The 27778-nt window shown below is 42.8% G+C and overlaps 1 protein-coding gene across 4 annotated transcripts; it reads right to left on the bottom strand.

Annotated features, from left to right (window-relative positions):
• On the bottom strand, nucleotides 1-27569 carry LOC110529509 (mitogen-activated protein kinase kinase kinase 7). 4 transcript variants are annotated; one of them, XM_090242719.1, is made up of 18 exons: nucleotides 27376-27569; nucleotides 26413-27227; nucleotides 25533-25643; nucleotides 25347-25412; nucleotides 25106-25151; nucleotides 21829-21967; nucleotides 21048-21176; nucleotides 19614-19738; nucleotides 18972-19102; nucleotides 18637-18718; nucleotides 18384-18508; nucleotides 17944-18091; nucleotides 14688-14768; nucleotides 11194-11261; nucleotides 9885-9987; nucleotides 9474-9535; nucleotides 8911-9026; nucleotides 1-3670 (listed from the first exon to the last, which is right to left on the bottom strand). In XM_090242719.1, exons 2-18 carry the CDS (start codon nucleotides 26497-26499, stop codon nucleotides 3490-3492), a joined length of 1800 nt encoding a protein of 599 aa, XP_090098845.1. In that variant the 5' UTR covers nucleotides 26500-27227; nucleotides 27376-27569; the 3' UTR covers nucleotides 1-3489. The 4 variants fall into 4 exon arrangements, with proteins under 4 accessions (XP_090098845.1, XP_090098846.1, XP_090098847.1 ...); XM_090242720.1 differs by lacking the exon at nucleotides 14688-14768; XM_090242721.1 differs by lacking the exon at nucleotides 26413-27227 and having other exon boundaries at nucleotides 27376-27487.
• Nucleotides 27570-27778: the final 209 nt, after the last annotated feature.

A 27778-nucleotide genomic window follows, 5' to 3' on the forward strand; every position in this document is an offset into this window, starting at 1 on the left:
TACAATTTGTCCCTGTTTAGTTTATTTCATGATGCCTCCCTCCTAGGCACATACCTGTTCCCAATAGATTAAGAAACATTTATATACAGGAAATGGTCAATAAAAAGATATAGTGAACATAACTTTAAACTGAAAAACTAGGTATATACTCACTGCAACAAATTAACCCACAATTTCACCTATCCTGTCTCGTACATCAGAATGTGTATTTCAAAGTACCAAAATCAAACTGTTTGTTACATGTGATCAGTAAAACCAGATGATTGTGCAAAACATTTGAAGGACTGTAGCTAAGACAGGTCTGCTCAAATTAAACAGCAAGACAACTTTTTAAAGTAAGATAATTTCTTTTAACTTTTTTTCATGGATACTTAAAGCTACTGGGATTAATTATATTCATTGGGGAAAGCAGTGACAAGATTTCATTAAGATTTCCTTTGCAGCATATTGACATCACCATTGACCAGACAGTCAGCCTCCTGGGATTCATTAGCATAATAAACAATCCTCCCCAAAAAACACAAAGTCACATAATTCTCACTGACTGTCCATTCTCACTGACTGTCCATTAAAATGAGGCGCAAGTGAACAACTTCTCCCACCTCAACATAGCAAAGAAAAACAAGTCAAGTACTTTAACAGCTAGCAATAAAATTCTAAGGCAACATGTGAAATAAAAACCAACATTTAGGAGAGGGATAGGTCTCTCCTTGTATACAGTGTTTTCGGGAAGTATTCAGACCCTTTTACTTTTCCCACATTTTGTTACGTTACCACCTTATTCTAAAATATGATTCCATCTACACACAATACCCCATAATAACATTTAAAAAAAAGAACAAGTATTCAGACCCTTTGCTATGAGACTCGAACTCAAGCTCAGGTGCATCCTGTTTCCATTGATCATCCTTGAAATGTTTCTACAACTTGGAGTCCACCTGTGAGGAAGGATACCAAAAAATGTCTGCAGCATTGAAGGTCCCCAAGAACACAGTGGCCTCCATCATTCTTAAATGGAAGAAGTCTGGAACCACCAAGAATCTTCCTAGAGCTGGCCGCCTGGCAAAACTGAGCAATCGGGGGAGAAGGGCCTTGGTCAGGGAGGTGACCAAGAACCCGATGGTCACTCTGAAGGTGCTCTAGAGTTCCTCTGTGGAGATGGGAGAACCTTCCAGAAGGACAACCATCTCTGCAGCACTCCACCAATCAGGCCTTTATGGTAGAGTGGCAAGACAGAAGCCACTCCTCAGTAAAAAAGCACATGACAGCCTGCTTGGGGTTTGCCAAAAGTCACCTAAATATTATCAGACCATGAGAAACAAGATTATCTGGTCTGATGAAACCAAGATTGAACTCTTTGGCCTGAATGCCAAGCGTCACGTCTGGAGGAAACCTGGCACCATCCCTATGGTGAAACATGGTGGTGGCAACATCATGAGGTGGGGAGACTAGTCAGGATCGAGGGAAAGGTGAACAGAGTAATCCTTGATGAAAACCTGCCTAAGAGCACTCAGGACCTCAGACTGGGGGAAAGGTTCAACTTCCAACAGGACTACGACATTAAGTACACAACTAAGACAATGCAGGAACGGCTTCGGCACAAGTCTGTGAATGTCCTTGAGTGGCCCAGCCAGAGCCCGGACATGAACCCGTTCAAACATCTCTGGAGAGACCTGAAAATAGCTGTACAGCAATGCTCCCCAAGAATGGGAGAAATTCCCCAAATACAGGTGTGCTAAGCTTGTAGCTTCATACCAAAGAAGACTCGAGGCTGAAATCTCTGCCAAAGGTGCTTCAACAAAGTACTGAGTAAAGGGTCTGAATATTTATGTAAAATGTGATATTTCAGCTTTTTATTTGTAATAACAAAAATGTCTAAACATGTCTGTTTTTGCTTTGTCATTATGGGACATTGTGTGTAGATTGATGAAGGAAATGTTTTTGTTGAATCAATTTTAGAACAAGGCTGTAACGTAACAAAATGTGGAAAAAGTCAAGGGGTCTGAATACTTTCCGAATGCACTGTACCTCAGTATATTCCCATACCAGATAAGATTATAATCCCTAACACAAAAACGGTGTCTTACTTATACAAAGTAAAATTATAGAATAATAAAAGACAAAGAAACACAAAATACTGAAGTCTTGATAAACATGTTGCACTTTCAACCTCGTACAAAGTTTATTTTACTTAAGCAGGTTGAAAAAATAAGTCTCATATTTTGCTTGTGTCAAGACATTCTTTTTTGTATCCACAGACACATCATGGATATGCAAGGCATATCTAAAATACATCCACCGTTAAAATGAATGCAACTTACATGAAATAGTTTCAGATAGGTTGTCAGGTTGTGGTGGATTTCTTCTGTGAGGGGTTATGCTGCCATAAAAACTAGGAGCGAGAACAGAGATTCTACATTATATAGATACAAGAGTGTCTATTTCTGCCTAAGAGGGTAAAAAACACACTTAGAACTTAGTGATCACAGTCAAATAAATTCAGTTCGTAATTCATTAAAAACGCCAAATTCTGAACGTAACTCACACGTCCATCTTTGTTTTTCACATTCTCAAGGACACATGGCCACTAGCCAGTAAGGAAGACAGGTCAGGGGCGGACTAACCAACGGGAGGACTGGACTGTGGGAGGAGGACACACACACGGACCAGGCAGCCCAGGGGAGGGTCCGAGGGGCCCTGAGAGCAATAGAGACAAACATATTTCACACCCCTCACTGGCCTCCCCTCCCATCAGGCTGTGGAACACAAGGCAATAGGAGGTTACTGTACAGGACTCACACCTCAAGAAGCATCCTTTCTGACCCAAAGGATGGCTGACCATTGAGGGATAGAAGCCCACTCCTCTGCCCTTTGTGTTCACTGTATCTAGGGCAATCACAACCTCATGACTACAGCTCTTTATGGACAGAGAGGGTAGATAGATGCTGATTGTTTTGGTCTGCAATCAAAGAATATACTGTAAAGATGTGCATACATATGGACACAGAGACTTTCCATAACAGCCTGCTTGAGTGCACCTCATTGTCCATTCCATGTTATGAGCAGTGTGTCTATGACGCAACATGCAGGTATACAGTAAAACACAGGTCTCTTTACAGTACAAGGTAAAACAAGATCCACTGGAACCTACAGGGCCCAGGTGCTGGTGGGCGGGGGCACCTAGGTTGAGATCATAGCTAACATAGGGCAGAGGGAGGAGGAGAGAGATAGTGGCAAATGCTTTGCAGGTAGGGTTTGGGTTTCAGTCTAGACTACAGCTGACCCAGGACAGTAGAGGTTAGGGTTTGAAACCAGACTACAAGTGACCCAGAACAGTAGAGGTTTGGGTTGCAGACCAGACTACAGGTGACCCAGATCAGTAGAGGAGAGGAAGAGAAGAGGAAGAGGAGGAGAACAGGGGATATGACATGGGGAGAGTTTGCTTGTGTCTCTGCAGCATGAGTCAGGTAGGGGCCAGCTTGTGGATCATCATGAGGTGCCCTGTCTCTTCGGTTGTTGGGCGCGGATCAGTTCCAGCTGCTTCTTGCACTTCTGGTAGTAGGTGGACAGAGACTTATTCTCCTCCTGCAGCTTCTTGTGCTCCTGGACCAGGCGGGACGTGTTCTGCTGGTCCTTCTCATCTTGGTCCAGTTCAGCGATCAACTCCTTCCTGGAGATATAGATTGGTATCATTTACACAAACTCAGCAAAAAAAGAAACGTCCCTTTTTCAGGACCCTGTCTTTCAAAGAAAATTCGTAAAAATCCAAATAACTTCACAGATCTTCATTGTAAAGGGGTTAAACACTGTTTCCCATGCTTGTTCAATGAACCATAAACAATTAATGAACGTGCACCTGTGGAACGGTCGTTAAGACACTAAACAGCTTACAGACGGTAGGCAATTAAGGTCACAGTTATGAAAAACTTAGGACACAAGAGGCCTTTCTACTGACTCTGAAAAACACCAAAAGAAAGATGCCCAGGGTCCCTGCTCATCTGCGTGAACATGCCTTAGGCATGCTGCAAGGAGGAATGAGGACTGCAGATGTGGCCAGGGCAATAAATTGCGATGTCCATACTGTGAGATTCCTAAGACAGCGCTACAGGGAGACAGGACAGACAGCTGATCTTCCTCGCAGTGGCAGACCACGTGTAACAACACCTGCACAGGATTGGTACAGCCGAACATCACATCTGCGGGACAGGTACAGGATGGCAACAACAACTGCCCGAGTTACACCAGGAAAGCACAATCCCTCCATCAGTGCTCACACAATCCCTCCATCAGTGCTCAGACTGTCCGCAATAGGCTGAGAGAGGCTGGACTGAGGGCATGTAGGCCTGTTGTAAGGCAGGTCCTCACCATACATCACCGGCAACAATGTCGCCTATGGGCACAAACCCACCGTCGCTGGACCAGACAAGACTGGTAAAAAAGTGCCCTTCACTGACGAGTGGCGGTTTTGTCTCATTGGGGGTGATGGTCGGATTCGCGTTTATTGTCAAAGGAATGAGCGTTGCACCGAGGTCTGTACTCTGGAGTGGGATCAATTTAGAGGTGGAGGGCCCGTCATGGTCTGGGGCGGTGTGTCACAGCATCATCGGACTGAGCTGGTTGTCATTGCAGGCAATCTCAATGCTGTGCGTTACAGGGAAGACATCATCCTCCCTCATGTGGTACACTTCCTGCAGGCTCATCCTGACATGGCCCTCCAGCATGACAATGCCACCAGCCATACCTCTCGTTCTGTGAGTGATTTCCTGCAAGACAGGAATGTTAGTGTTCTGCCAATGCCAGCGAAGAGCCCAGATCTCAAATCCCATTGAGCACGTCTGGGACCTGTTGGATCGGAGGGTGAGGGCTAGGGCCATTCCCCCCAGTAATGGCCGGGAACTTGCAGGTGTCTTGGTGGAAGAGTGGGGTAACATCTCAGAGCAAGAACTGGCAAATCTGGTGCAGTCCATGAGGAGATGCACTGCAGTTCTTAATGCAGCTGGTGGCCACATCAGATACTGACGGTTACTTTTGATTTTGACTTCCCCTTTGTCCAGGGACACATTATTCAATTTCTGTTAATCACATCTGTGGAACTTGTTCAGTTTATGTCTCAGTTGTTGAATCTTATGTTCATGCAAATATTTACACGTTAAGTTTGCTGAAAATAAACGCAGTTGATAGTGAGAGTACGTTTCTTTTTTTACATGTGCCACAATGGTGCACTTTACAATACAGAAAACTTAATTGCAGTGCAGTTTACATAAGAAAATACAAACATGATTAAGATTAAAAAGAAAGGCGTCGGAGAGGAGAGAGAAAAGCATACAGAATGAGAACAAGAAAAAAAGGAAAGGGATATGCCATTAAAGCTGCAATATGTAACTTTTTGGGTGACCCGACCACATTCACATAGAAATGTAGTTAGAGCGTTGGGCCTGTAACCGAAAGGTTGCTGGATCGAATCCCCGAGCTGACAAGGTGAAAATCTGTCATTCTGCCCCTGAACAGGGCAGATAACCCACTGTTCCCCGGTATCTGTTCTATGTGCCCCATTTCTATGCTTCCTGTTCTTTAAGTTTTGTTTTTGTGTCATCTACTTTTGGTTTTGTAAACCAGCTTTAAACAGCTGAAAATACTATATTTTTGATTTAATGAAAATATATTTTACAGCAGTTTAGAGGGAACAATGATTCTCTACACAACTGGTTTTGTCTGGGGACCCACATTTCAAAGTCACAATTAAGTCACAACCCAATATTATGGACTGTTGATGATAACATTTTGTAATGTTGCATTGCAGCTGCCTTCTTGGGCAGGTTTCACTTGCAAAATAGACTCAATTATGGTATTAAAGAAAGTCATTACACAGCCATATTAACTGAGAAAACATGTATTATCAATTCAAGAGAATAAGCCATTTAATTAGGCAACCAGTTCAGGAGTGGGGTGTAATACATGATCAGACTCAGTAACACATACCAGTGTTTCAAATAGAAGAAACAACAATCATTAGGAATTCTTTATTAATGACTCATGACAGGTGAGAGCAGGATACTCTCTCATTACGCTGCAGCAGAATGGCAGTGTCATTTCCAGGAAGTGCATGCTCAGTCCGCTATCAAATGACAGCTCCACCAGCTGATCCTATTCATTACTTGGCAACGTGACGCTTCCCATCTCCACTCAAAAGGGGTCCCGGGTCCAGTCGTCTAGTCTCCTGTTCTCCTCCAGGAAGTAGTCGCAAAACCTTCCCTGCAGCTTGACAAGATGCTGTTTAACTATTTATTTTTCAGTGTGCCTTATGTTGATCAGATTCTGAATCTCAAAAATCAGCATTGGGAAACACGTCAATCCTCCCATTAGAAACATGATTTGCCCAAATGGTAAGCTTCATCTGGAAGCCATCCACTTTGTCCATCTGTTAAAATCGATTATGACCCCTCCCTTGAGCGAATTCAGATGGTTAAAAATATCTGCCAGGTAGGCAACTTGCGAGAGCCATTCCTCACAATCGAAATGTTGGAAGCTCATAAAAGCGACCCAGCAGTTTACCCCTGGAAAGCCAGTGGACCTCTGCATGATAAAGCACCTGCTGGTGCTCCCTCGCCATATCCCTGCAGAAGGCCTGGAAACACCTGCTGGTGCTCCCTCCCCATATCCCTGCAGAAGGCCTGGAAACAACCACTTTTCACTCACATTGTGGAGAGTGGCGTGGAGCTCAGCCATGATGTCCTTCGCTGCCAAAGCCTCCCTGTGTAGGAATCAGTGGATCCACGTCGCACTCGGTGCTCTCTTCAGGATCCGCTTTACTACTCCAGAGTGCTGTCCCGTCATGGCAGCTGCCTCATCTGTGGTCACACCGACACACCCATCCCAGGCCAGTCCCACGGAGGCCAGGAACATATCCATTGTGCTAAAGACAGCCTCTGGAGTGGTGGTGGTGGGCAAATCGACACTAAAAAGGAACTGCTTCGCAAAGTTATTATCCCAGACGTGTCTGACATAGACCATTAGAATTGCATGGTTAGCCATATCTGTGAAATCATCAAGCTGCAGTGCGTAATGGAAATTTGCACTGATGTACTCTGATGTCTGGCACGTTATGTCCCCAGACATGTCCGGGATTCTCCTCCTCATAGTGTCATTGGATATGGGTATAGTTTTATGTATGTTGCGGCTGACTCTCCGAAGATTTCAGTGCATTTATCAATCGCAGCAGGGAGTATGAGATCCTCTGTGCTGTTTTTTTGTTGTTGCACTTAGTAATACGCTGGGCCACAAGGTTTGATGCACAAAGTGCCTTTTCTTGTACCATGCAGACGGTCTTCAATGAATCTTGTGAGGCCTCCAGATATTGACATTTCCTTTTCTTGTACCATGCAGACGTTCTTCAATGAATCTTGTGAGGCCTCCAGATATTGACATTTCCTTTAAAAAAAAAGAAAAAGTCAGCTGTCTTGTCTTTGTGGCTTGGATGCTTGGTGCCCAGATGCCTTTTCATTTTTGGGTTTCATGTTCTCATTAGCGAACAGCTCGTTGCGGTCTACACTCACCCTGCCTCTTCTATATAAAACTATATTTGATGAAGTCGGTTGGTATTTTCTCTTCTTGACAGGGACCAGGTTGTCTGCCTTGTTGTTGACGTTGGTAGCAGCAGTAGATGAAGAGGGAGCTGCACGTTTTAAAAAAAAATGGTCCATGATTTTACTCTGACAGCTAGACTACATGAGCTAAATGACATCCAACTGTCCACATGTGCAATGCCGGCAGAACACCTCTGCGTAGTTAGCTGTCAATCAAGCTAGCTGTCAGAAGAAGATCTGTATTATCGGATTGGACGTGTCACATTTAAAACAATGTTGCAGAATGAAATTTTTATTGGATCAGTTTGTCAAATTAAATGTTTATTGGTCACATACACATTTTGCAGATGTTATTGCAGATGTAGCGAAATGTGTCATTTCATTGGATCAGTGTGTGTGTGTGTGCGTGGGGGGAGAATTTATTGTATTGGTCAGTGAGTGAGTGGAGCGTGAACCCCTCCGAGTCCAAATGTAGCTAGCCATTTCACCACTGCAGACACACTGCATGTGTTAAGTCAGCAAATAATGTTATTTTATTATTCTTGCACAAGTCCCGCGACCCTTTAAAATCCTCCCGTTACTCCCCAGTTGAGAATCACTGCTCTACACTATCCATTGCTTGTTTTGGCACAAACTGAAATCAGGCAAATTATTACAATTTTAACAACCAGGAAATGGAGGTGCAATTTCTACATATCGCACCTTTAAGTAATAATAAAAAATGTGATTAAGACAACTGTGAATTAATGTGAATTACTCTGTGCTTGAACAGAGGAATAGCATCACATGCAATAAGCACAGCTGAGAGGCTGGTGGATGACGAAGCACCAAAGCATTCAATCGCTTCTGTGAGAAAACCGCTGATTCCACAAATGTGGTAATTCCTTGCTAAAGTCATGGTCTATGAATAGGAGATTAGCTCTTCATCCAAACACAGCCAGTTGTTCCACAACGCTCGACTTGCACAGCTTAGCAGGCCTGTTTGAATGTCATTGGTCATCTAAATTAGTAATTGCCTTTGGGTGGACCTCTGCCCTCAGCAGTCATATGCCCAAGTCTAAATACATGTTTCACATCTGATGGAGCTGCTTGTTCAGTTAGTCACAAGACAGATCACCCGCTTAAATGGGGAGACATTTGTGTCTGCTTGGATCGCACAGATGTGTATGGTCACATTCAGCAGGGCCTACAGTACAGACTAGAGTTAATTACACTGAACTCTGGAGCGCTGACAGAATGAAAGAACAGAGCATTACCTCAGCCCTTTGGTGGTGGCTGAACGCTTGCCCTACAAGATGGAGAGGTACAGTAAATGTTCACTATTTACCTTCTCTGGATCAGCAAGGCGATTTCTGTCTGCACTTTTAGGTACTCCTGGGCCATTTTACAGTGCTGCTCAAACACAGCCATGGACTCTTTGGATTTTGGGCAAGGAGCGAGGGGCTGAAAATAAACCATGCGATTAATTGATTTGGAAGCATATATCCAGTTAGATGGTATAAATACATTTTAGAGTTTCAGATTCATCTGAGCTTTTAAAAATATACAAAATATCTCACCGCCGTTGCCAGTTGATATTTATACAGACATTCCTCTTTTTAGATAAACTCTGAGAAAGTATGCTATCCTGCCCTAATTGAATTAGTCAATTTGCAGTGTCGTTGAAATCATCTTTGAGTGGGGAAAACATCAACATTTCAATTAAAACAAAATAGCATATCAACACGCACACAAAAAAAAAAACAAGATTCACTGTGACACCATATTGTTTTTGGACAGGTCCACACAAACAGTTGAATGGGATGGGAGTGAGAACAAGATGTATCGTGGTATAAAATAATGCTTAACATTAGCAGGACAGGGGAGGTCTGGTATGAAATGATTCCCTACCTGCAGCTGGTGGTCCAGAGTGAGATATGCCATGGGAATGGAGTTGTCTGAGCCGTTGGTATCTGGGCAGGAGAGAGCAAGACTCGTGTTTTTTTGTTGCTCTGACAGTGACAGTAGTGGACTCGATGTAAGCCGAGTCCACTGGGCAGGCATTCAGTTATCAATAGACACCAGAAGTCCTTCAACAGAAATAGACCCTTGTCTTTTTGCATATCCCAACTCCCCCTTCGGAGAGTGGGGTCACGGCCAGGGTCTGCCATCATCAACGGTGACCCTGGAGCAATTAGGGTTAAGGCCTTGCTCAAGGGCAGATTTTTCACCTTGACGCCTTGGGGATTGGAACTAGCTACCTTTTGGTTACTGGCCCAGCGCTCTAACCCGCTAGGCTACCTGCCACCAATACTACTGTACCTGTGGGGTCATCGGGAGAGAAGCTATAGCCTCTGCTGCTGGTCTTATCAGGCGGCATCATCCTCACACTGGGGCTGGAGGACCTGCTGCTGTTCCGGCTCCCCTGTAACAGGCCAACAACACTGTCAATCACTCATACAGCCAATCATAGAAGATCAGAGGTGGAAACACATGTCCACAAAATGTCCCTATAAATAATAATTTATGCCATTTGGTAGACGCTTTTATCCAAAGCAACTTACAGTCGTGCATACATTTTACGAGTGGGTGGCCTTGGGAATTGAACCCACAATCCTGGCGTTACAAGCGTCATGGTTTATCAACTGAGCCATACAGGACCGCTATTGCTTTTGTCCACTGAACACCAGAACCTCAAGCAAAGTCAACAATTATTATAGCTGTCATCCCATGGCTTCAGACGGCAACAAAATCCACTGAGCCTCTTTCAGTGGGGTGAAACAACGTATAGTTTGTCAAGTAAAGTGTGAAAAACAAAGTCTTAAGTCTGTCTGGGGTTATGTACACACTCCCGAAAGAGAGAAACATGTAAGAAAACCAGAGGAAAACACTCCTTCCCACTACTGGGAACTCACAAGTTGATCTCCACAGATAACCTTGTGCAAAAAGGTATCAGACAAGAACAATACAAATATAAATCAATACAGGTCCAGAGTCTACTTCATCTTTAAACTAAACAGGAATTTTGCTACTGAAAAAGAAATGCACAGGTAGACAAGAGAATGTTCTTTCTACACCTGGAACATATTCATCTTCGCAACAGTGACATTCTCCATTACATCACTTAGCTTTTCCGCCATTGGACACCATGTTTGATCGAGCATGCATCAAATCCTCCGAGGAAGCAAAACACGATCAGTTAAAATGCAATGCAATTCAGAGAGCGAGAGAGAAAAGATACAATACCACCAAAAAGCTTTTGAGAAAGCTTTCATAACATGCATTTCCCCCTCTGTGAAAGGCTTATGTACGGTGTTACACTAGTCAATCCAGGCCTTGCCCTACTGTAGAGCACCTGACCTGGCTGTCCTAGTGTAGGGCACCTGACCTGGCTGTCCTAGTGTAGGGCACCTGACCTGGCTGTCCTAGTGTAGGGCACCTGACCTGGCTGTCCTAGTGTAGGGCACCTGACCTGGCTGTCCTAGTGTAGGGCACCTGACCTGGCTGTCCTACTGTAGAGCACCTGACCTGACTGTCCTACTGTAGAGCACTTGGCTGTCCTACAGTAGAGCATCTTACCTGTCCTACTGTAGAGCATCTTACCTGGCTGTCCTACTGTAGAGCATCTTACCTGGCTGGACTCTGTGCCGACCCCAGGGAGGTCCTGTACAGATCTCCGTCTCTGCGCCTCACAGGTGGCTGTGGACAGGATAGAGAGATAGGGGAACCGTTAAAACCTAGAGACAGTTCCAGGGGGACTTGTCTGTCTGAGGTCTGTGAAAAGTGGGGTATCCAAACCACAGAGCCACACAGAGACAGGACATTTGCACAGATTTAACCCCCGACTCCTTGGCCAGTCACATGTGCTCTGGTATGCCCATAGCATGACCATAGCGTAGTAGTCATCCCCCTCAACCCCCACACTAACACGGCACAACACACACACACCTACCACATGAATAGCTAGGCCTCACTGTGTCACGTTTGTGCAGATCTGCTTTTTTTTGGGGGGGGGTGCTGGTGATGGGAAACTAGGGTATTTTAGGGTTCATAGCACGTCTTGTCTGAGGCCCAGCAAAGGCCAACGGGCAGGGGGGGTCCTGTGCTGAATAGCACAATCAGGTCTGGTCTGGCCCTGATCTGCAGCCTGCCTCCACTCCTTCATCCCCAGCCAAGGTAAACCGGAGGTTGGCTCTGACCTGCCTCCACTCCTTCATCCCCAGCCAAGGTAAACCTGAGGTTGGCTCTGACCTGCCTCCACTCCTTCATCCCCAGCCAAGGTAAACCTGAGGTTGGCTCTGACCTGCCTCCACTCCTTCATCCCCAGCCAAGGTAAACCTGAGGTTGGCTCTGATCTGCCTCCACTCCTTCATCCCCAGCCAAGGGAAACCTGAGGTTGGCTCTGACCTGCCTCCACTCCTTCATCCCCAGCCAAGGTAAACCTGAGGTTGGCTCTGACCTGCCTGACATTGTCAGAATAACAGGTGAAATGATAGCCATCTGGCAGTTAGAAGTATTATTAGTTCGATCTATGCTGGAGAATTATGAACAATGTCTTCTGAGTTGGTTGTTTTCAGAGTTGGAATATTCAGCTGCTGAGAATTTTCTGGCGATGGGAGCACTGGAGGTCTTTTTTACCCTCCGCACACCTCTCGGCATCAATCTCAGACCCATACAACATTTGAACTACTGCAACAAGGGCAATATTTAAGGTGGAAACCATTAAAAAAACCATTTGGGACAATCGAAGTTACATTTCTAACTAAACAATACCCTCAACAACTGATTTTTTCTTTCTTTCTAAACTACAAAATTGTGAATGCATAACTTTTTACATGATATGGAAGCGAACATCTAAAACTACCTTGACCTCTCAATGCACAAAACTCCGAAACAAAGACACTACACACAGGCAGGCAGACACACACAGAAACAAACAATACATTGAATGTTGGATTGAGACAAATGCTCATTTGTCACTGCAGTAGTTGTTGCTCTAGGCCTATACAGTGCCTTCAGAAAGTATTCATACCCATTCGACTTATCACAAATTTTGTTGTGTTACAGCCTGAATTCAAAATGGAAGTTAGAAAATGTGTTGAAAATTAACACAGATATACCTCATTTACATAAGTATTCACACCCCTGAGTCACCACATGTAAGAATCACCTTTGGCAGGGATTACAGCGGAGTCTTTCTTGGTCTCTAGTTGGATTGTACAATATTTGCACATTATTCTTTGAAAAAAAATATCAAGCTCTGTCAAGTTGGTTGTTGATCATTCCATGACAGTCATTTTCAAATCTTACTGAATCTGAATACTTAGACATGTCAGCTTTTTCTTTTTAATAAAATTTGTAGAAATGTCTAAAAACCTCATTCCAATTTGACATTATGGGTATTGTGTGTAGGCCAGTGACATAAAACCTAAATTTAATCCATTTTAAATTCAGGCTGTAACACAACAAAATGTGGAAAAGGTCAAGTGGCGTGAATACTTTCTGAAGGCACTGTAGATCAGAATAAGGTCCTGTCATTGTGTGATTGTTATTTCACGTGTAAAAAATAATATACTTTGCTGCTGTCAAGTATGGCAACAGCAGGTGCACGGTGTTTCCTCCGACACATTGGTGCGGCTGGCTTCCGGGTTGGATGCGCGCTGTGTAAAGAAGCAGTGCGGCTTGGTTGGGTTGTGTATCGGAGGACGCATGACTTTCAACCTTCGTCTCTCCCGAGCCCGTACGGGAGTTGTAGCGATGAGACAAGATAGTAGCTACTAAAACAATTGGATACCACTAAATTGGGGAGAAAAAGGGGTAAAATTTAAAAAAAAAATAATAATAATAATTGTAAAAAGTATGGCAACAGAGGTGCTTGCGAGCATAGCCATTTGAAGTTCCAACCTACTATGATAACACTGAATAGACATTTTATTTAGAATGCCAATCCAGAACTTCAAAAAACTTGAAATGCTTCATACTAATTAAACTACTAAATGGAGACTGGGTTCAAATGAACTGAAGAAATGAGTGACATCTAGGTGTGCCACATAGTTATAACAACCTTGTCATACCTTTAATATCCCCTTACGTCAGCCCTCTCCTTTAGTCACTGATTAATTAACTTCTCCTTCAACATGTCTCTCGCAGCTCCTCCTTCCTAAATAGAAAGGCCTTTTTTTGTTTGAAATCCAGTGCTGCTGTCCCCGTTTCCTTCATCCTCATCTTGGGTGGTAATAATAGCTGTGACCCTCAATGTGAGGTAAATCAATCAAATCGACCAAGTTAATGGATGCAAAGAGAAAAAAATAAGCTTTTAACAGACGTCCTCTATGCATGAAAGACAAGGACGAGCTGAGAGAGCAAGCCAAGCCAACCGATTTACTCCCTGCATGCCTGCAGCAAAGCAAGAAGGACATCTGAGAAACAGACAGGGCCATGAGTTATGAATCTTATCACATCCATTTCACCCCCCCTTCTGATGGCATGATAAAAATAACCTGATGACGTGCCCCTTAATCAACAGCCTATTCTATTGTTTTTGCACATCAGGCTAACACGTTTGGATTCATCCATGAATCTGGATTAGATATGTTGATTAAAAGATGGATCTGTGTGAATCGAAACAGCTTGATCAGCATCTTGTGCCTGGAGGGTGAAACACAGATAAGACCGCCAGCATGTGTAACCCATGTCCCTCTTAACGTCTAACAAAACCACAAAAGACAGAGGAAAAAGAGATCTGCGTGTGTTACTCCAGGTTTATCATCATCCATAGCCTCAATACTGATTTGTATTGAGTCATCACTGGTGGTAATATCCCCTTACTAAATAATATACCCTTACTTCAATTCAATTGTAAAGTGTCAAGGCAGAATATAAGAACTGCATGCCAAATGGCACCCTATTCCATATTTAGTACTCTACTTTTGACCAGGGCCCATAGGGACTCTATAGGGAATAGGGTGACATTTGAGACGCATTGACTACAAGCGCCCCTGTAGCCTGTGAGACCTGGAGTAACAGACACTAAAGGCCCAGCAGTGTCAGAGCAACCCACTGATTCAGTTCAGCCAAGCCAGCTATACCCAGGGTACCAGGTAGCCTGGGAGTCCGCACTGGTACCTGTGACGACGATCTTGGGAACGTCCAGAATGGTGCCAAATGACGCCGTTTTACGGTGGCCTCGTTTATACTGGGGACGTGCTGCAACAAATACACACACATAGCTGGCGTACACATGCAGACAAAGAGAGGGCCCAGAGCTGGAGCATACATGTCAGACGCTGCTCTCTCCTCGCTCCCCTCTGGACTGTATTGACATGCAGAGCACATACATGCACAATGCACGGGCAACATGCATCCTGTCCTAAGGTTGGTTGGTTAGTTTCACAACACAGTGCTAGCGATGCTGCATAGGAAGTCTCAGCACAGACATGACAGGCATTTGGTTAACAAACTGTTTGACTGTACCAATAGAATATGTATGATAATTGGAATAAAATAAATTGATCAAACCATATTGATGGCACCGAATACTGTAATATATAGTAACCATTGAGGAGCACTGAAGATAAACAGATGATAAAGCTAAATAGATTACATTTCAAACTAATATTCATATGATATACCATGTACAGCATCAACAATGTGAAATAATTATATACAATAAGACAGAAAACTGAAGATATTTCACAGAAAACAGTCTCACATTAAGATGAAAAGAACACGTGAGGAAAAACCCTGACAAATAGAGACTAAGGCTAATTGTAGCTTACTCATGCCTTGGAAGCTTAATTTTGACAAGGCAGATGATGAATAATGAAAGGCATTCTCTCTGGCTGTGTTTAGACAGGCAGCCCAATTCTGATCTTTTTGTTCCACTAATTAGTCTTTGGAACAATCAGATCAGCTCTGAAAAAGATCCGATGTGATTGGTCAAAAGACCAATTAGTGGAAGAAAGATCAGAATTGGGCTGCCTGTCTATAAAGCTCAGTCTGAGCCTTAGATCTGTGTGAAGGAGGGGAGATGACTGGCACCAGTGCTGAGGGGCATATGGAGGAGCTTACATGAGGAATCACCTCAGAGATGAAAGCAGATGAAATGCATCTTGACAGACAGGGAGACATGATTTACATTGAAGTCATTTTAGCAGACACACTTATCCAAAGCAACTTAACAGTACCAGTCAAAAGTTTGGACACACCTACTCATTCCAGGGTTTGTCTTTATTTGTACTATTTTCTACATTGCAGAATAATAGTGAAGACATCAAAACTATGAAATAACACACATGGAATCATGTCGTAACCCCCCAAAAAAGTTTAACAAATCAAAATATATTTTAGATTCTTCAAAGTAGTAGTGGTGGGAAAAGTACCCAACTATCATACTTGAGTAAAAGTAAAGATACCCTAATAGAAAATTACTCAAGTAAAAGTGGCCCAGTAAAATTCTACTTGAGTAAAAGTATAAAAGTATTTGGTTTAAAATATACTTAAGTATCAAAAGTAAAAATAATTTCAAATTGCTTATATTAAGCAAACCGGAAAGCCACTCCAACATTCAGACAACTTACAAACGAAGCATGTGCGTTTAGTGAGTCCGCCAGATCAGAGGCATGACCAGGGATGTTCGGTTGATAAGTGCGTGAATTTGACTATTTTCCTGTCCTGCTAAGCATTCACGTAACGAGTACTTTTGGGTGTCAAGGAAAATTTATGGAGTAAAAAGTACAATATTTTCTTAAGGAATGTAGTGAAGTAAAAGTAGTCAAAAATATAAATAGTAAAGTACAGATACACCAAAAAACAACTTAAGTAACACATTAAAGTATTTTTACATAAGTACTTTACACCACTGCAAAGTAGCCCCCCTTTTTCCTGGTGACAGCTTTGAACTCTTGCCATTCTCTCAACCAGCTTCATGAGGAATGCTTTTCCAACAGTCTTGAAGGAGTTCCCACATATGCTGAGCTCTTGGTTGGCTGCTTTTCCTCCACTTTGCAGACCAACTCAACCCAAACCATCTCAATTGGGTTGAGGTCAGGGGATTGTGGCGGCCAGGTCATCTGATACAGCACTCCATCGCTCTCCTTCTTGGTCAAATAGCACTTACACAGCCTGGAGGTGTGTTAGGTCATTGTCCTGTTGAAAAACAAATAATAGTCCCACTAAGCCCAAACCAGTTGGGATGGCGCATCACTGCAGAATGCTGTGGTAGCCATGCTGGTTAAGTGTGCCTTTAATTCTAAATAAATCAGACAGTGTCACCAGCAAAGCACCCCCACACCACCTCCTCATCCGTTCACCTATTCTGCGTCTCACAAAGACAAGGTGGTTGGAACCGAAAATCTAAAATTTGGACTCATCAAACCAAAGGACAGATTTCCACTGGTCTAATGTCCATTGCTTGTGTTTCTTGGCAAGTCTCTTCTTATTATTGGTGTCCTTTAGTAGTGGTTTCTTTGCAGAAATTTGATCATCAAGGCCTGATTCACACAGTCTCCTCTGAGAAGTTGATGTTGACATGTGTCTGCTACTTGAACTCTGTGAATCATTTATTTGTGGTGCAATCTGACATGTTCCGCAGCAGAGGCAACTCTGCGTCTTCCTTTCCTGTGGTGGTCCTCATGAGAGCCAGTGTCATCATAGCACTTGGTTTTTGTGACTGCACTTGAAGAAACGTTCAAAGTTCTTGAAATGTTCCAGATTGACTGACCTTCATGTCTTATAGTAATGATGGACTGTCATTTCTCTTTGCTTATTTGAGCTGTTCTTGCCATAACATGGACTTGGTCTTTTACTAAATAGGGCTATCTTATGTACCCACCCTACCTTGTCACAACACAACTGGCTCAAATGCACATTAAGGAAAGAAATTCAACAAATTAACTTTTAACAAGGCAAACCTGTTCATTGAAACACATGTGACTACCTCATGAAGCTGGTTGAGAGAATGCCAAGAGTATGCAAAGCTGTCATAAAGGCAAAGGGTGGCTACTTTGAAGAATTGCAAATATAAAATCTATTTTGATTTGTTTAACACTTTTGTGGTTACCACATGATTCCATATGTGTTATATCATAGTTGATTTTCTCTCACTTAGTCGGCTCGGGGCTTCGAACCAGTAACCTTTTGGTTACTGGCCCAACGCTCTTAACCGCTAGGCTACCTGCCAACCCGATAGTAGCTTTAATGGCGTAGGATGCCAGCGCTCTCTCTCGTACTGAAATAAAGCTGACTTCATTAGCTGACGTAACATTACTGTAAGTATGAACTGTATGCTTCTCTTCTAGAAGTGTGCGATGTGTCAAATATGTAGTCCTACACTTGTATAATCCATTTTGGGGTGTGTGAAGGGTGTCGATTCTGACGTTACCTGTGGGAGCGAAAGGCACCCTGTGCTCCAGCTCTGACAGGTCTGCGCTCATTCTTTTGCTCTCTGAGGGCAGCAGACTGTGTGTTCGCTCCGACAGGCTCTCAACACTGCTCCCTCTGGACAGAGGCAGGCTCCACAACGGGTCTACCTGAGAGCACAGACAAAACAGATACTGTTGGCCTACAATACATTTCACTACTTATTCAGTGTGGTCAAAAAGTCTCAATTACATTTTGTGCACTGATGATTACATCAAAATGACCATGATTACTGTCATACGATGCTTGTTTAAATCATTTTGTTCATATCCACACAAATGTAGCTAATTGCATTAATTTGTCTACCTTCTCTCACCTAGACACCTGACAAAGTAAATTGTTCAGATTTAATGGTTGTGATAGACATGGCAAGCCAAGTACCAGTACAGGTTGCTGCGTTACCTTTGGCCTGAACTGATGTGCAAACTGAGGTGTGATCTTGATGGTGTCGTTGCTCCCTGGAGAGTCCCCATGCTCCATGTTTGTGTCACTCTTATTGCTGTTGCAAGTGTAATCCACATAGGAACCTGTAATACCCAATAGAGAGGTGGTGAGACGTGAGATATTTCCACATTACGTCCATGATGTTTTATGTACGTAAAACTAACGCAGATAATAAAAGCTTCCACTATTTCAACGATATAGATGTAGCTACCTGTACTGGTGGCCGAGCTACTCTGTCCTTCATCTGAAGACTGGTACGGATATTGTAAGGGTTCATCAGATCCTGGGAAGCACTGGAAAAGAGAGGTTGACAGAAAACGTAACAACGACATTCCCAACACTGACCATCTGACCAGGCAAGCAGTCGGAGAACAGGACACCATGGTTAAGAGTTCTACTTCCATCCAGAATCGGTGTCGGCATGGAATTCAAAGGAACACTGGAATGGACACGGTGGAGATCCCTTGTCTGCAGGGCGGCTATCTTGGTAAGGCATTCAATTTCATTTAATGCATCTCTATAAGTATGAGTGTAGGAGGGCCTTACTCGCATAAGATGGGTCATGATCTTGACTATCTCCTCCATGGAGGGTCTCTGGGAGGGGTCTTTAGACCAGCAGCGGGTCATCAGGCTCTCAATGGGTTTGGGTAGGCTCTTGATGAGCGGTGGCCGGGTGCCTGGACATTATCAATATAAACAGAGAGATACGACGCACTACGTCAACATTTATCACTATGAATACAAACACCCAAACACAATAAAATGGAGAGGTCAAAGGTTATACAAACGCAATCTTTTAAAAATGTAATCAAGTTCCAGAAAGTTAATTTCAGTACAAGTAAACACTTCTAATCTAATGCAAATGAAAGCCCCTGCTGTGGTGGCACCGCTAATTTGTTGGAATGACAGACGCAGTAGTGTCGTGTCCCCAGGTGTGCTCCTGTTCTCAGACAGTCCGTGTTCCGTTAGCATTCTGCTCCATCACTCTACTGTGCGACGGAGGGAACAGCAGGGAGCACTATACAGGTGAGTCTGTCTTTTTAATTGCGCTTCCCCGTCAGCCTCGTAACTCATTTAATCTCACAGCAGGTCTCACTGGGCAGCCGGCTCTGAGACGCCAGGGTGATTGACGTGTCAGCACAGAGATTAACTCATTCAGCTCCCCCACCTACTTCCTCTTAGACTCACCGTTATGCACAGCCCACATGATGCGGAAGGCCGGCCCTCCAATCTCGTCAAAGGGCTTCCTGCGTGTGATCACCTCCCAGAGAATGATGCCCCAGCTGAACACATCACACTTCTCGCTGTAATTGCTGCCTGAAAGCACATATGAGAGAAACAGCTCCACTCAGGGCCTTTCAGATTGCTCTGATTGGCTGATGAAAAGTAAGTCTTAAAAAAGCACAGTTAATATGTGTGAGGAGTGTTGGGGAGAAGGGCGATGTGCTTGGGAAAGCACAGGAGCATCCATCTGGTCTGCGCACCTTAAGAACATATGTGTGATGAAAATAAGGAGGCAATTTTAGTTCAGGGCCACTCCTGAGATGCTTAATTACTGTGGCTATGTTGTGGAATTAAACTACTCTTCACACAGACGTTTTGGGTTGTGTCCCAAATGGCACCCTATTCCCTATTTAGCGGACTTCTTTTGACCAGGGCCCATAATGCACTATATATTTTTTTTCTCACCTTTATTTATATATGGAATAGGGTGTCATTTGGAACTCAGATTTAAAGTTGCTTTGCTGCCAAGGCCTTTTGTAATAACATTTCTCCCCGTGATGCAAATTAGCTTGAGGGAGGTCATTCTGGGGGCAAATGTGAGCTGTTTAAATTGCATGGAAATCATGTTACTCCCTTAAACAAGATAATTACTATTACCTTTGCGTTTCCTCCTGACCCCCTTGACAAGAGGCTGCCTCAATGTGTTTTGTAAAACAAAGATACATTAGGCCAGGGATTCCCAAACTCGGTCCTGGGGCCCCTCCTGGGTGCATGTATAGTTGTTTTGCGCCTAGCACTTCACAGCTGATTCAAATAATCAAAGCTTGATGATGAGTTGGTTATTTGAATAGTACTAGAGCAAAAAACAAAATGTGAACCCAGGGGGCCCCCCAGGACCGAGTTTGGGAAATCCTGCATTAAACTACCGGCTGAGAGCATAGACTAAAATGGTACATTCTCTTTGGGATGAAACCGAAACCGTCTCTGCAATATGCTGCATCTTTCCCTCAATTCTAAATGTCTGTGTGTACAACCACAATAATAATAATAAATACCACCCAAGATATGAATGGAAGTGTTAGATCAATCCGGCTTTGAGAAATGGTGGCGTCTACGTGTTTGGGGTGACTTCCAGTGATCAAGTAAGTGATAAAGCCACAGTGGCACACCATTACAATTAACGATCACTTCCATAAGACCTACTGTATAAAACACTGCTCTCAACAGTAGCATCACATAACCAAACACTGACAATCAATGCACTCTAGATAAACACATTTATGAAAGGCTACACTTGTTTAGATACCCTTGTTCTTAAAGAGTCCAATTTGCGCTTTCTAAGACAGATGGGACAGGCATCCCATGGCGTGTTCCAAACATTTGCCATGCTGTTCATACATGCCTTCAAACACCTCTGGGGCCATCCAAGCAGCACTTCCTTTGTTGTTGGTCATGTGGGTCTGAATGTCACACGCTGTCCCAAAGTCACATATCTTCAGCACGGTGCCACCGGCAACCAGGAGCAGGCTGAAACAAACAAGTAAACAAAAGATCCACTCAAATGAGTGACCTGTGAGACAACGTAAGGGTAACTACTAAAGGCTACTGAGGTCTAAATGGGTTACAAACACATAATAAATCCACTTTAGCTTCAAAGCAAACATTTCTAATCATAAAAAAACAAGAAAAAAAAAAGGGAATACAGCTAGTCAGATTATTTTTATGCATACAAAAAGAAAGTCAGATCCCTTACAGCAAATAACTTTACAACCACACAGTCTGGCAACACCCGCTGTGTCACACAAAGAGCGTGAAGGTTAGGTTCCAGTCTTTTCCGTCAGAGCCAAATATATAACCTCTGGAGCCGATACAGCTACTCTAAGCATTTCAGTCAGGGGCACACTATGAAAACACTAAGGCCTTACTACTGAAGCCAGATTGAACAGAAATGGAACAAAAACATAAGTAAAATACTGGAGCCCGTCCATTGACTATTCTCATTAAAAATATATATATAATAAAACTATGCTATTTTGGTTAATAAAGTCAGACACAAATATTCTGATGCTATTGCATAATATATCACACATCTATTAAATGACACCTTGAGTGGGGGAGCAAGGCACTTTATTGGCAGTGAAACAAGAGAGAGAGGGGGAGGTGGTGAGGAGGAGCATACTTGGGTGGCTTGAGGTCCCTGTGAATGAGAGCCTTTGGTTTCATGCCATGGAGATAGGCGACCCCTTGGGAACACTGAAAACACCAGCTCATGGCATGGGAAGCAGTGTAATAGGGGAGGGGTTCAGCACCATGCAGCACTGTGGACAGAGAACACAGTCACTACCACAGACACCTCGAAATAAACACAAAACACACCTGCATGCACATTACGCACACTCCCATAGCCATAAAAGTCCACAAGTGCAAACACACTTTCACATACACCAATTTTTACTATCCCTGTGGGAACATAAAATGAATTGCCATTCAAAATGATATTTTCTATAACTCTAACCCCTAAGCCTAAAATAGCCTTTGTCCTTGTGGGGACCTGGGAAATGTCCTCACCAGGGAGAACTTTCCTTGTTTACTACTAATATGCGCGTGCGCGTGCACACACACACACACACACACACACACAGAGAGAATACCTTCAAAGTTATAGTTTCAAGCATTCAACAAAGTTGTGACGACCACAACTAAGAACACCAACTTTAAATAACTTTGACAGAGATTCAGAGGTAGAAAAGTATACAAGGGGGTAAAGTGCCTGTACAGGTAAGAGTCAGACCTGGGTTCAAATACTATTTTGAATGCCTCAATTTCACATACATTCAAAGTAAGTATTATGATTTTATTTATTAAAGACAAGTAGTTTAATATTTTAATGTATACATACACTGCCTCAAACACTCCATTGCATTTAACCGATGTACTTTAAAAAAGTATTTTAAAATACCACACTCAAATACACATGTATTTGAACCCCTTTCTGGTAACGGATCCATGAACACTTCCTAACAGGTCATTGTGAAAGTACTGACCAATCTAAGGAATCATGTCAGTAGTAATAACCCTTTACACTCATGGGAATTGGCCTATATGGATGAGGCGAAATTTAAATGGAACAGTTAGGAGATAAGAGAAATTATTAGACCAAAAGGTGAAGACAACAGTTAACGTCACACAAGACTGAATCAAAACATTGCACTGTTGATGTGTGCATTTTACATTTACATTAACGAAATCTGAAAATACATTCCAAAAACAGTCCATTATAACATCGCAATCTGGGTCTGGTGGGCATGATTTGAAAGCTTGTTCTATGCCTAGCTAAATTATAAAATACGATCTTACAGTGGTAGGCTTTCACAGGGCAATTCAGAGAAACAGATCATAGAAAAGAGTCATGAGTACATTCAGGTGTGTGCGCCTTGGCAAATTTTCTTCACAATAAACAAATAGGGGCTCATTCTGTTCAGAACAACCCAGGATATGACAACACGTCGTCTGTAACCGTACATCAAACATAGTGATCCTAAATACTGACACTGTATATGACATGAGTTATGATGTGCACATTTGGACTCAAGGGTGTTTGACATCAAAACGGTATTTATTATAATCCTCAACATCACATCTTTCAAATTACATCAAGTCATCTTAATTTACAGATTTTCCCTCACTAAGACAAGAAAATTGCCCAAATACCAGGAGGGATGGGGGCAACTTGTTGTCGTGAGCTGTGCTCAAGTTCAGAACGGCTGTAATTCAAAACCCATATAACACTGAAGCGCAGAGCCTGAGCTCTGATGTAACTTATAGCATGTCACTGTACAGCCACTACATTCCAATTTAGGTGCTTATTTGCGCACCAAATCTGCAATTTTCTACACGTATAAGGGTACGAGTGTAAAGGGTTAATAAGAGCATAGTTTGCATTTGGGTATTGGAGTTATTGACATTGATTGCAATATTTCCACTTGTTTGACATGGCTTGTAAATTTGTGTAAATACATGCCATGTCAATGTGTGTGGTAGAGAAGTAGGTCGGCTTGGCGGTATACCAGGGAATTTGGAAATAGCCACAGGATGGTTTCTCAATACCGTCGAAAACCATTTCTTTGAAGCTTTAAAAAAAATATATATATATTTATATATTTGTGGCTACTTGATTAAATACCTGCCGTCAAGGTCCTGTGTACAATACGTTAGGAGATAAAGCAGATCGCGTTCTTCATTTCACTCGTCACATTGTTTTCATGACGAAGCATACTGGTAGTCTCCAATCACGTTGTTTTGTTTACAAGCACACAACAAAGAGAGACCGGATGCTTTAGTCACTCATTCATTGTTGTGCAGCATGCGCCAGGTGGCCTGGTTACAGTATGGAATTCAAAATAAAATGTTTGCCAGCTAGATATCTTATAACTATTAAGTTAATCGTCTAAAATGTGCTAAATGCTCTGCAGTTGTGCAACTGGTTTGCTAACTTAGTCATCTAGCTAAGTGGTTAAATGTACGCTACATGCCCAAAAGTATGTGGACACCTGCTTGTCAAACATTACATTCCAAAATCATGTTCATGAATATGGAATTGGGTGCCCCTTTGCTGCTATAACAGCCTCTACTCTTCTGTGAAGTATTTCTACTAGATGTTGGAACATTGCAGCGGGGACTTGCTTCCATTCAGCCACAAGTGCATTATTGAGGTCGGGCACTGTTGTTGGGTGATTAGGCCTGTCTCGCAGTCAGCATTCATCCCAAAGGTGTTTGATGGGGTTGAGGTCAGGGCTCTGTGCAGGCCAGTCAAGTTCTTCCACATAGATCTTGACAAACCAGTTCTGTATGGATCTCGCTTTGTGCACGGGGGCATTGTCATGCCTCCACCAAACTTTACAGTTGGCACTATGCATTGGAGCAGGTAGCGCTACGCGTTTCAGCATTTGGCTGTTCCATTCTGTGAGCTTATGTGGCCTATCACTTCGTGGCTGAGCCGTTGTTGCTATTATACATTTCCACTTCACAATAACAGCACTTACAGTTGACCGGGGCAGCTCTAGCTGTGCAGAAATTTGACAAACTGACTTGTTGGAAAGGTGGCATCCTATGACAAAGCCACGTTGAAAGTCACTGAGCTCTTCAGTATGGGCCATTCTACTGCCAATGTTTCTCTACAGAGATTGCATGGCTGTGTGCTCAATTTTATACATCTCTGCGCAACCGGTGTGGCTGAAATAGCCGAATCCACTAATTTGGGGTGCCCACATACTTTTGTATATATAGTGTACTTATTAGCATTGCTAACCTTCAGATTACAGACTCAGTGTGGTTTGAATATAGCGCCCCTTGTGTTCATATCCTAGGATGGCACAAGGTCAATATGAAGGTACGACAATCTGGATACTGCCCAAGCCTAGTAGTAGGCTTGCCTACATCATCGTCCATTGACTCACCATTGTACAGAGACCCCCCTTCAGCATATTCCATCACCAGGCAGACCTAGATCGGAAAATTTGTGCCGTCAAAAATGAAAAAAATATCTAGTTATTAGGGTATACAGTATCCCACGATGTTCTGGTCATTTGTCTACCTTGATTTTATTGTAGAAACACCAATAGCAGTAACAACCCACTGTTCCAAGGTATTTACAACAACAACACACTGAAATATCAGTGTGTTAAAAAGATGACTTACCGGAATATTGCATGAGCCATACAACTTCACAATGTTGGGGTGATTCACACGCGAAAGCTGTCGCAGCTTGGAAGGGGAGAGGAGGAGGGAAGAGAATCAATAAGGATCTCTTTGGGTTGTAATAAACTGCCCTGCCATAACTTTACAGAATCTCTCTACTAGTATCCCAGTACAATGTGACAATACCTCAACTATGAACGCTTTCCTTTCAGATTCACTCTCTATTGTCTTGATTGCGACGTCTTTGCCTTTCCATTTGGCCTTGCAGACAACACCAAATGCACCTCTCCCCACGACCTGAAAGATAACAGGTAGATGACATAAGCCGAGTGTATTGGATGCAAATGTTATTTGTCTATTATTATCATGACCCTACTAATGCCACTTTCCATCTGGGTGTTTTGGGAATTAGCCAAGCTAACACCGTTGTTGTGGACAAGTTCCATTACACAATCCAGCATATCAATCAAACTCTTGTGTGCAGACAGTCAACGTCAGCTGATCTGATGGAGGGGTCTGATGTGTGGGGCCCACCTGTGGGGAACTGCAGCTAGTTAGCTAGCTACAATCAAAACAAGACCTGTCAAATAGATTTGGAGCATAGCTAACTGACCATTCTCCATAACGTCTATGGCAAAATAATTGATGAATGGCATAGCTATTAGTGAGATAGTTATGGTAATTTAATTCCCAGGCCTTTTCAAAACCATAATACACAAAACATGCCATGCATAGTTAAAAAGCTGATTTACCGGATTACTGCATGAGCCATACAACTTCACAATGTTGGGGTGATTCAAACCCAACATCACACCCCATGCTGAGGTGATTCACACCTAGCCAGCAAGCTGTTTGTTGACTAGCTAGCTAGCTAGCTCAGTCCAACATAGCCAGCTGGTAGCTGGGCTAACTAGTAAGGTAGTTTGCTAACGTTAGCTAAAAAGTTGATTAACAATGGTAGAGCTAGCAACCATGACAATTGCGATATCACGCACTGTGGCAACTTCTGCATCATAGGATCCCTCACGTTCCAATCAAATGTTGAGATAGCTAACTTGTTACTTACCTCTTCAACTTCAATATCCACATAATCTATTTCTTCAAAGGGATATCCAGGGGGAGTTTCGATCATATCAGCGGATGGCAGAGACATTGCTAACTGGCTAACTCGTTATTCATTAAAACCAAGATGTAAAAAATAATAATATGCAAGACGCGTACACGAAGAAAAATAAAAATAATCTTACATGACAACTTGCCAAGACACTGGCGGACCTAAAACGGAAATAAATCTAGTTTAAAAACTGGAACTCGCAAGCTGTGTTTACTGGCTAGCTAGCTCAGTCCAACATAGCCAACTGGTAGCTGAGCTAGCTAGTAAGGTAGTTTGCAAACGTTAGTTAAAAAGTCGATTAACAATGGCTAGTAGTAGCCACAATTTGAAAACAGCAACTTTCAATTGCCACATCAGGGACGTCAACGACGTTGTTTGACAAAAGTAGTTTAGCAAGTTAGCTAGCTGGCGAGCAAGCTATATCTGACACTTTGGGAGTCACTTGACTAGGCCGATTGCTGGCCTGATCACGCCAGCCCTTCGCCGCCGTAGACCGTGCACCACCGGCGTAGTGGCTCGAGACATGGGGTGATTGATTTCCTCAACATTTAAAATTCAAACAATCAAAGTGTCCACCGTTTTTCTAAACATCTGACTCGCGTACATACAACTTTATAATTACGACTTTGCTTCCATTATAAACGACTTTTGTTTTATTCCGCAGTTGTTACAGGCAGCAGCTCCAGAGAGGGTGTGCTCCCCTGAATTCTGCCCCACCAGCTTTGTGTCCCGAATGGCATGCAGATGCAACTTTGTAAGTAGAGACGCTATAATAAAAAGGATGCGAGGTTATTGTTAACCATATTACAATAAATGCATGCGTATGTATGTCCCTATAAGTAACGTTATTAGACTCTTAAATGTCAACAGTATACGTAGCCTACAGTGTAAAGTACTTAAGGTATCTATACTTACTTTTTATATTTTTGACAACTTTTACTTCACTACACAATGTACGTTTTACTCCAAACATTTCCCTGACACCCAAAAGTAGGCTACTCGTTACATTTTAAATGTTCAGCAGGACAGGAAATTGATCTAATTCACGCATTTAGCAAGAGAACATCCCTACTGCCTCTAATCTGGCAGACTCACTGAACACAAATGCTGAAGTGTGACCCTGGTTATCAATTAAGCAAAAAAAACAAGACAATTGTGCCTTCTGGTTTGCTTAAAGTAAGAAATAAAAACATATTTATTTTTACTTTTAATTTTGATACATTAGTATATTTTTGCAATTACATTTAACTTTGAAACTTAAGTATATTTAAAACCAAATACTTTTAGACTTATACTTAAGTAGTATTTTACTGGGTGA

Source organism: Oncorhynchus mykiss, chromosome 8, assembly GCF_057628025.1.
Source record: "Oncorhynchus mykiss isolate SJ-2025 chromosome 8, ASM5762802v1, whole genome shotgun sequence".
In the NCBI taxonomy this organism is placed as follows: Eukaryota; Metazoa; Chordata; class Actinopteri; order Salmoniformes; family Salmonidae; genus Oncorhynchus; species Oncorhynchus mykiss.

Coding starts and splice junctions, on each gene's coding strand:
- LOC110529509 (XM_090242719.1), bottom strand. CDS start 26,499: ATGTCTCTGCCATCCGCTGATATGATCGAAACTCCCCCTGGATATCCC. Junction 21,177..21,828: donor AGGGACCTCAAGCCACCCAA/GTATGCTCCTCC, acceptor TGTTTGTTTCAG/CCTGCTCCTGGTTGCCGGTG. Junction 9,988..11,193: donor TCGGCACAGAGTCCAGCCAG/GTAAGATGCTCT, acceptor GGCCTGTTACAG/GGGAGCCGGAACAGCAGCAG.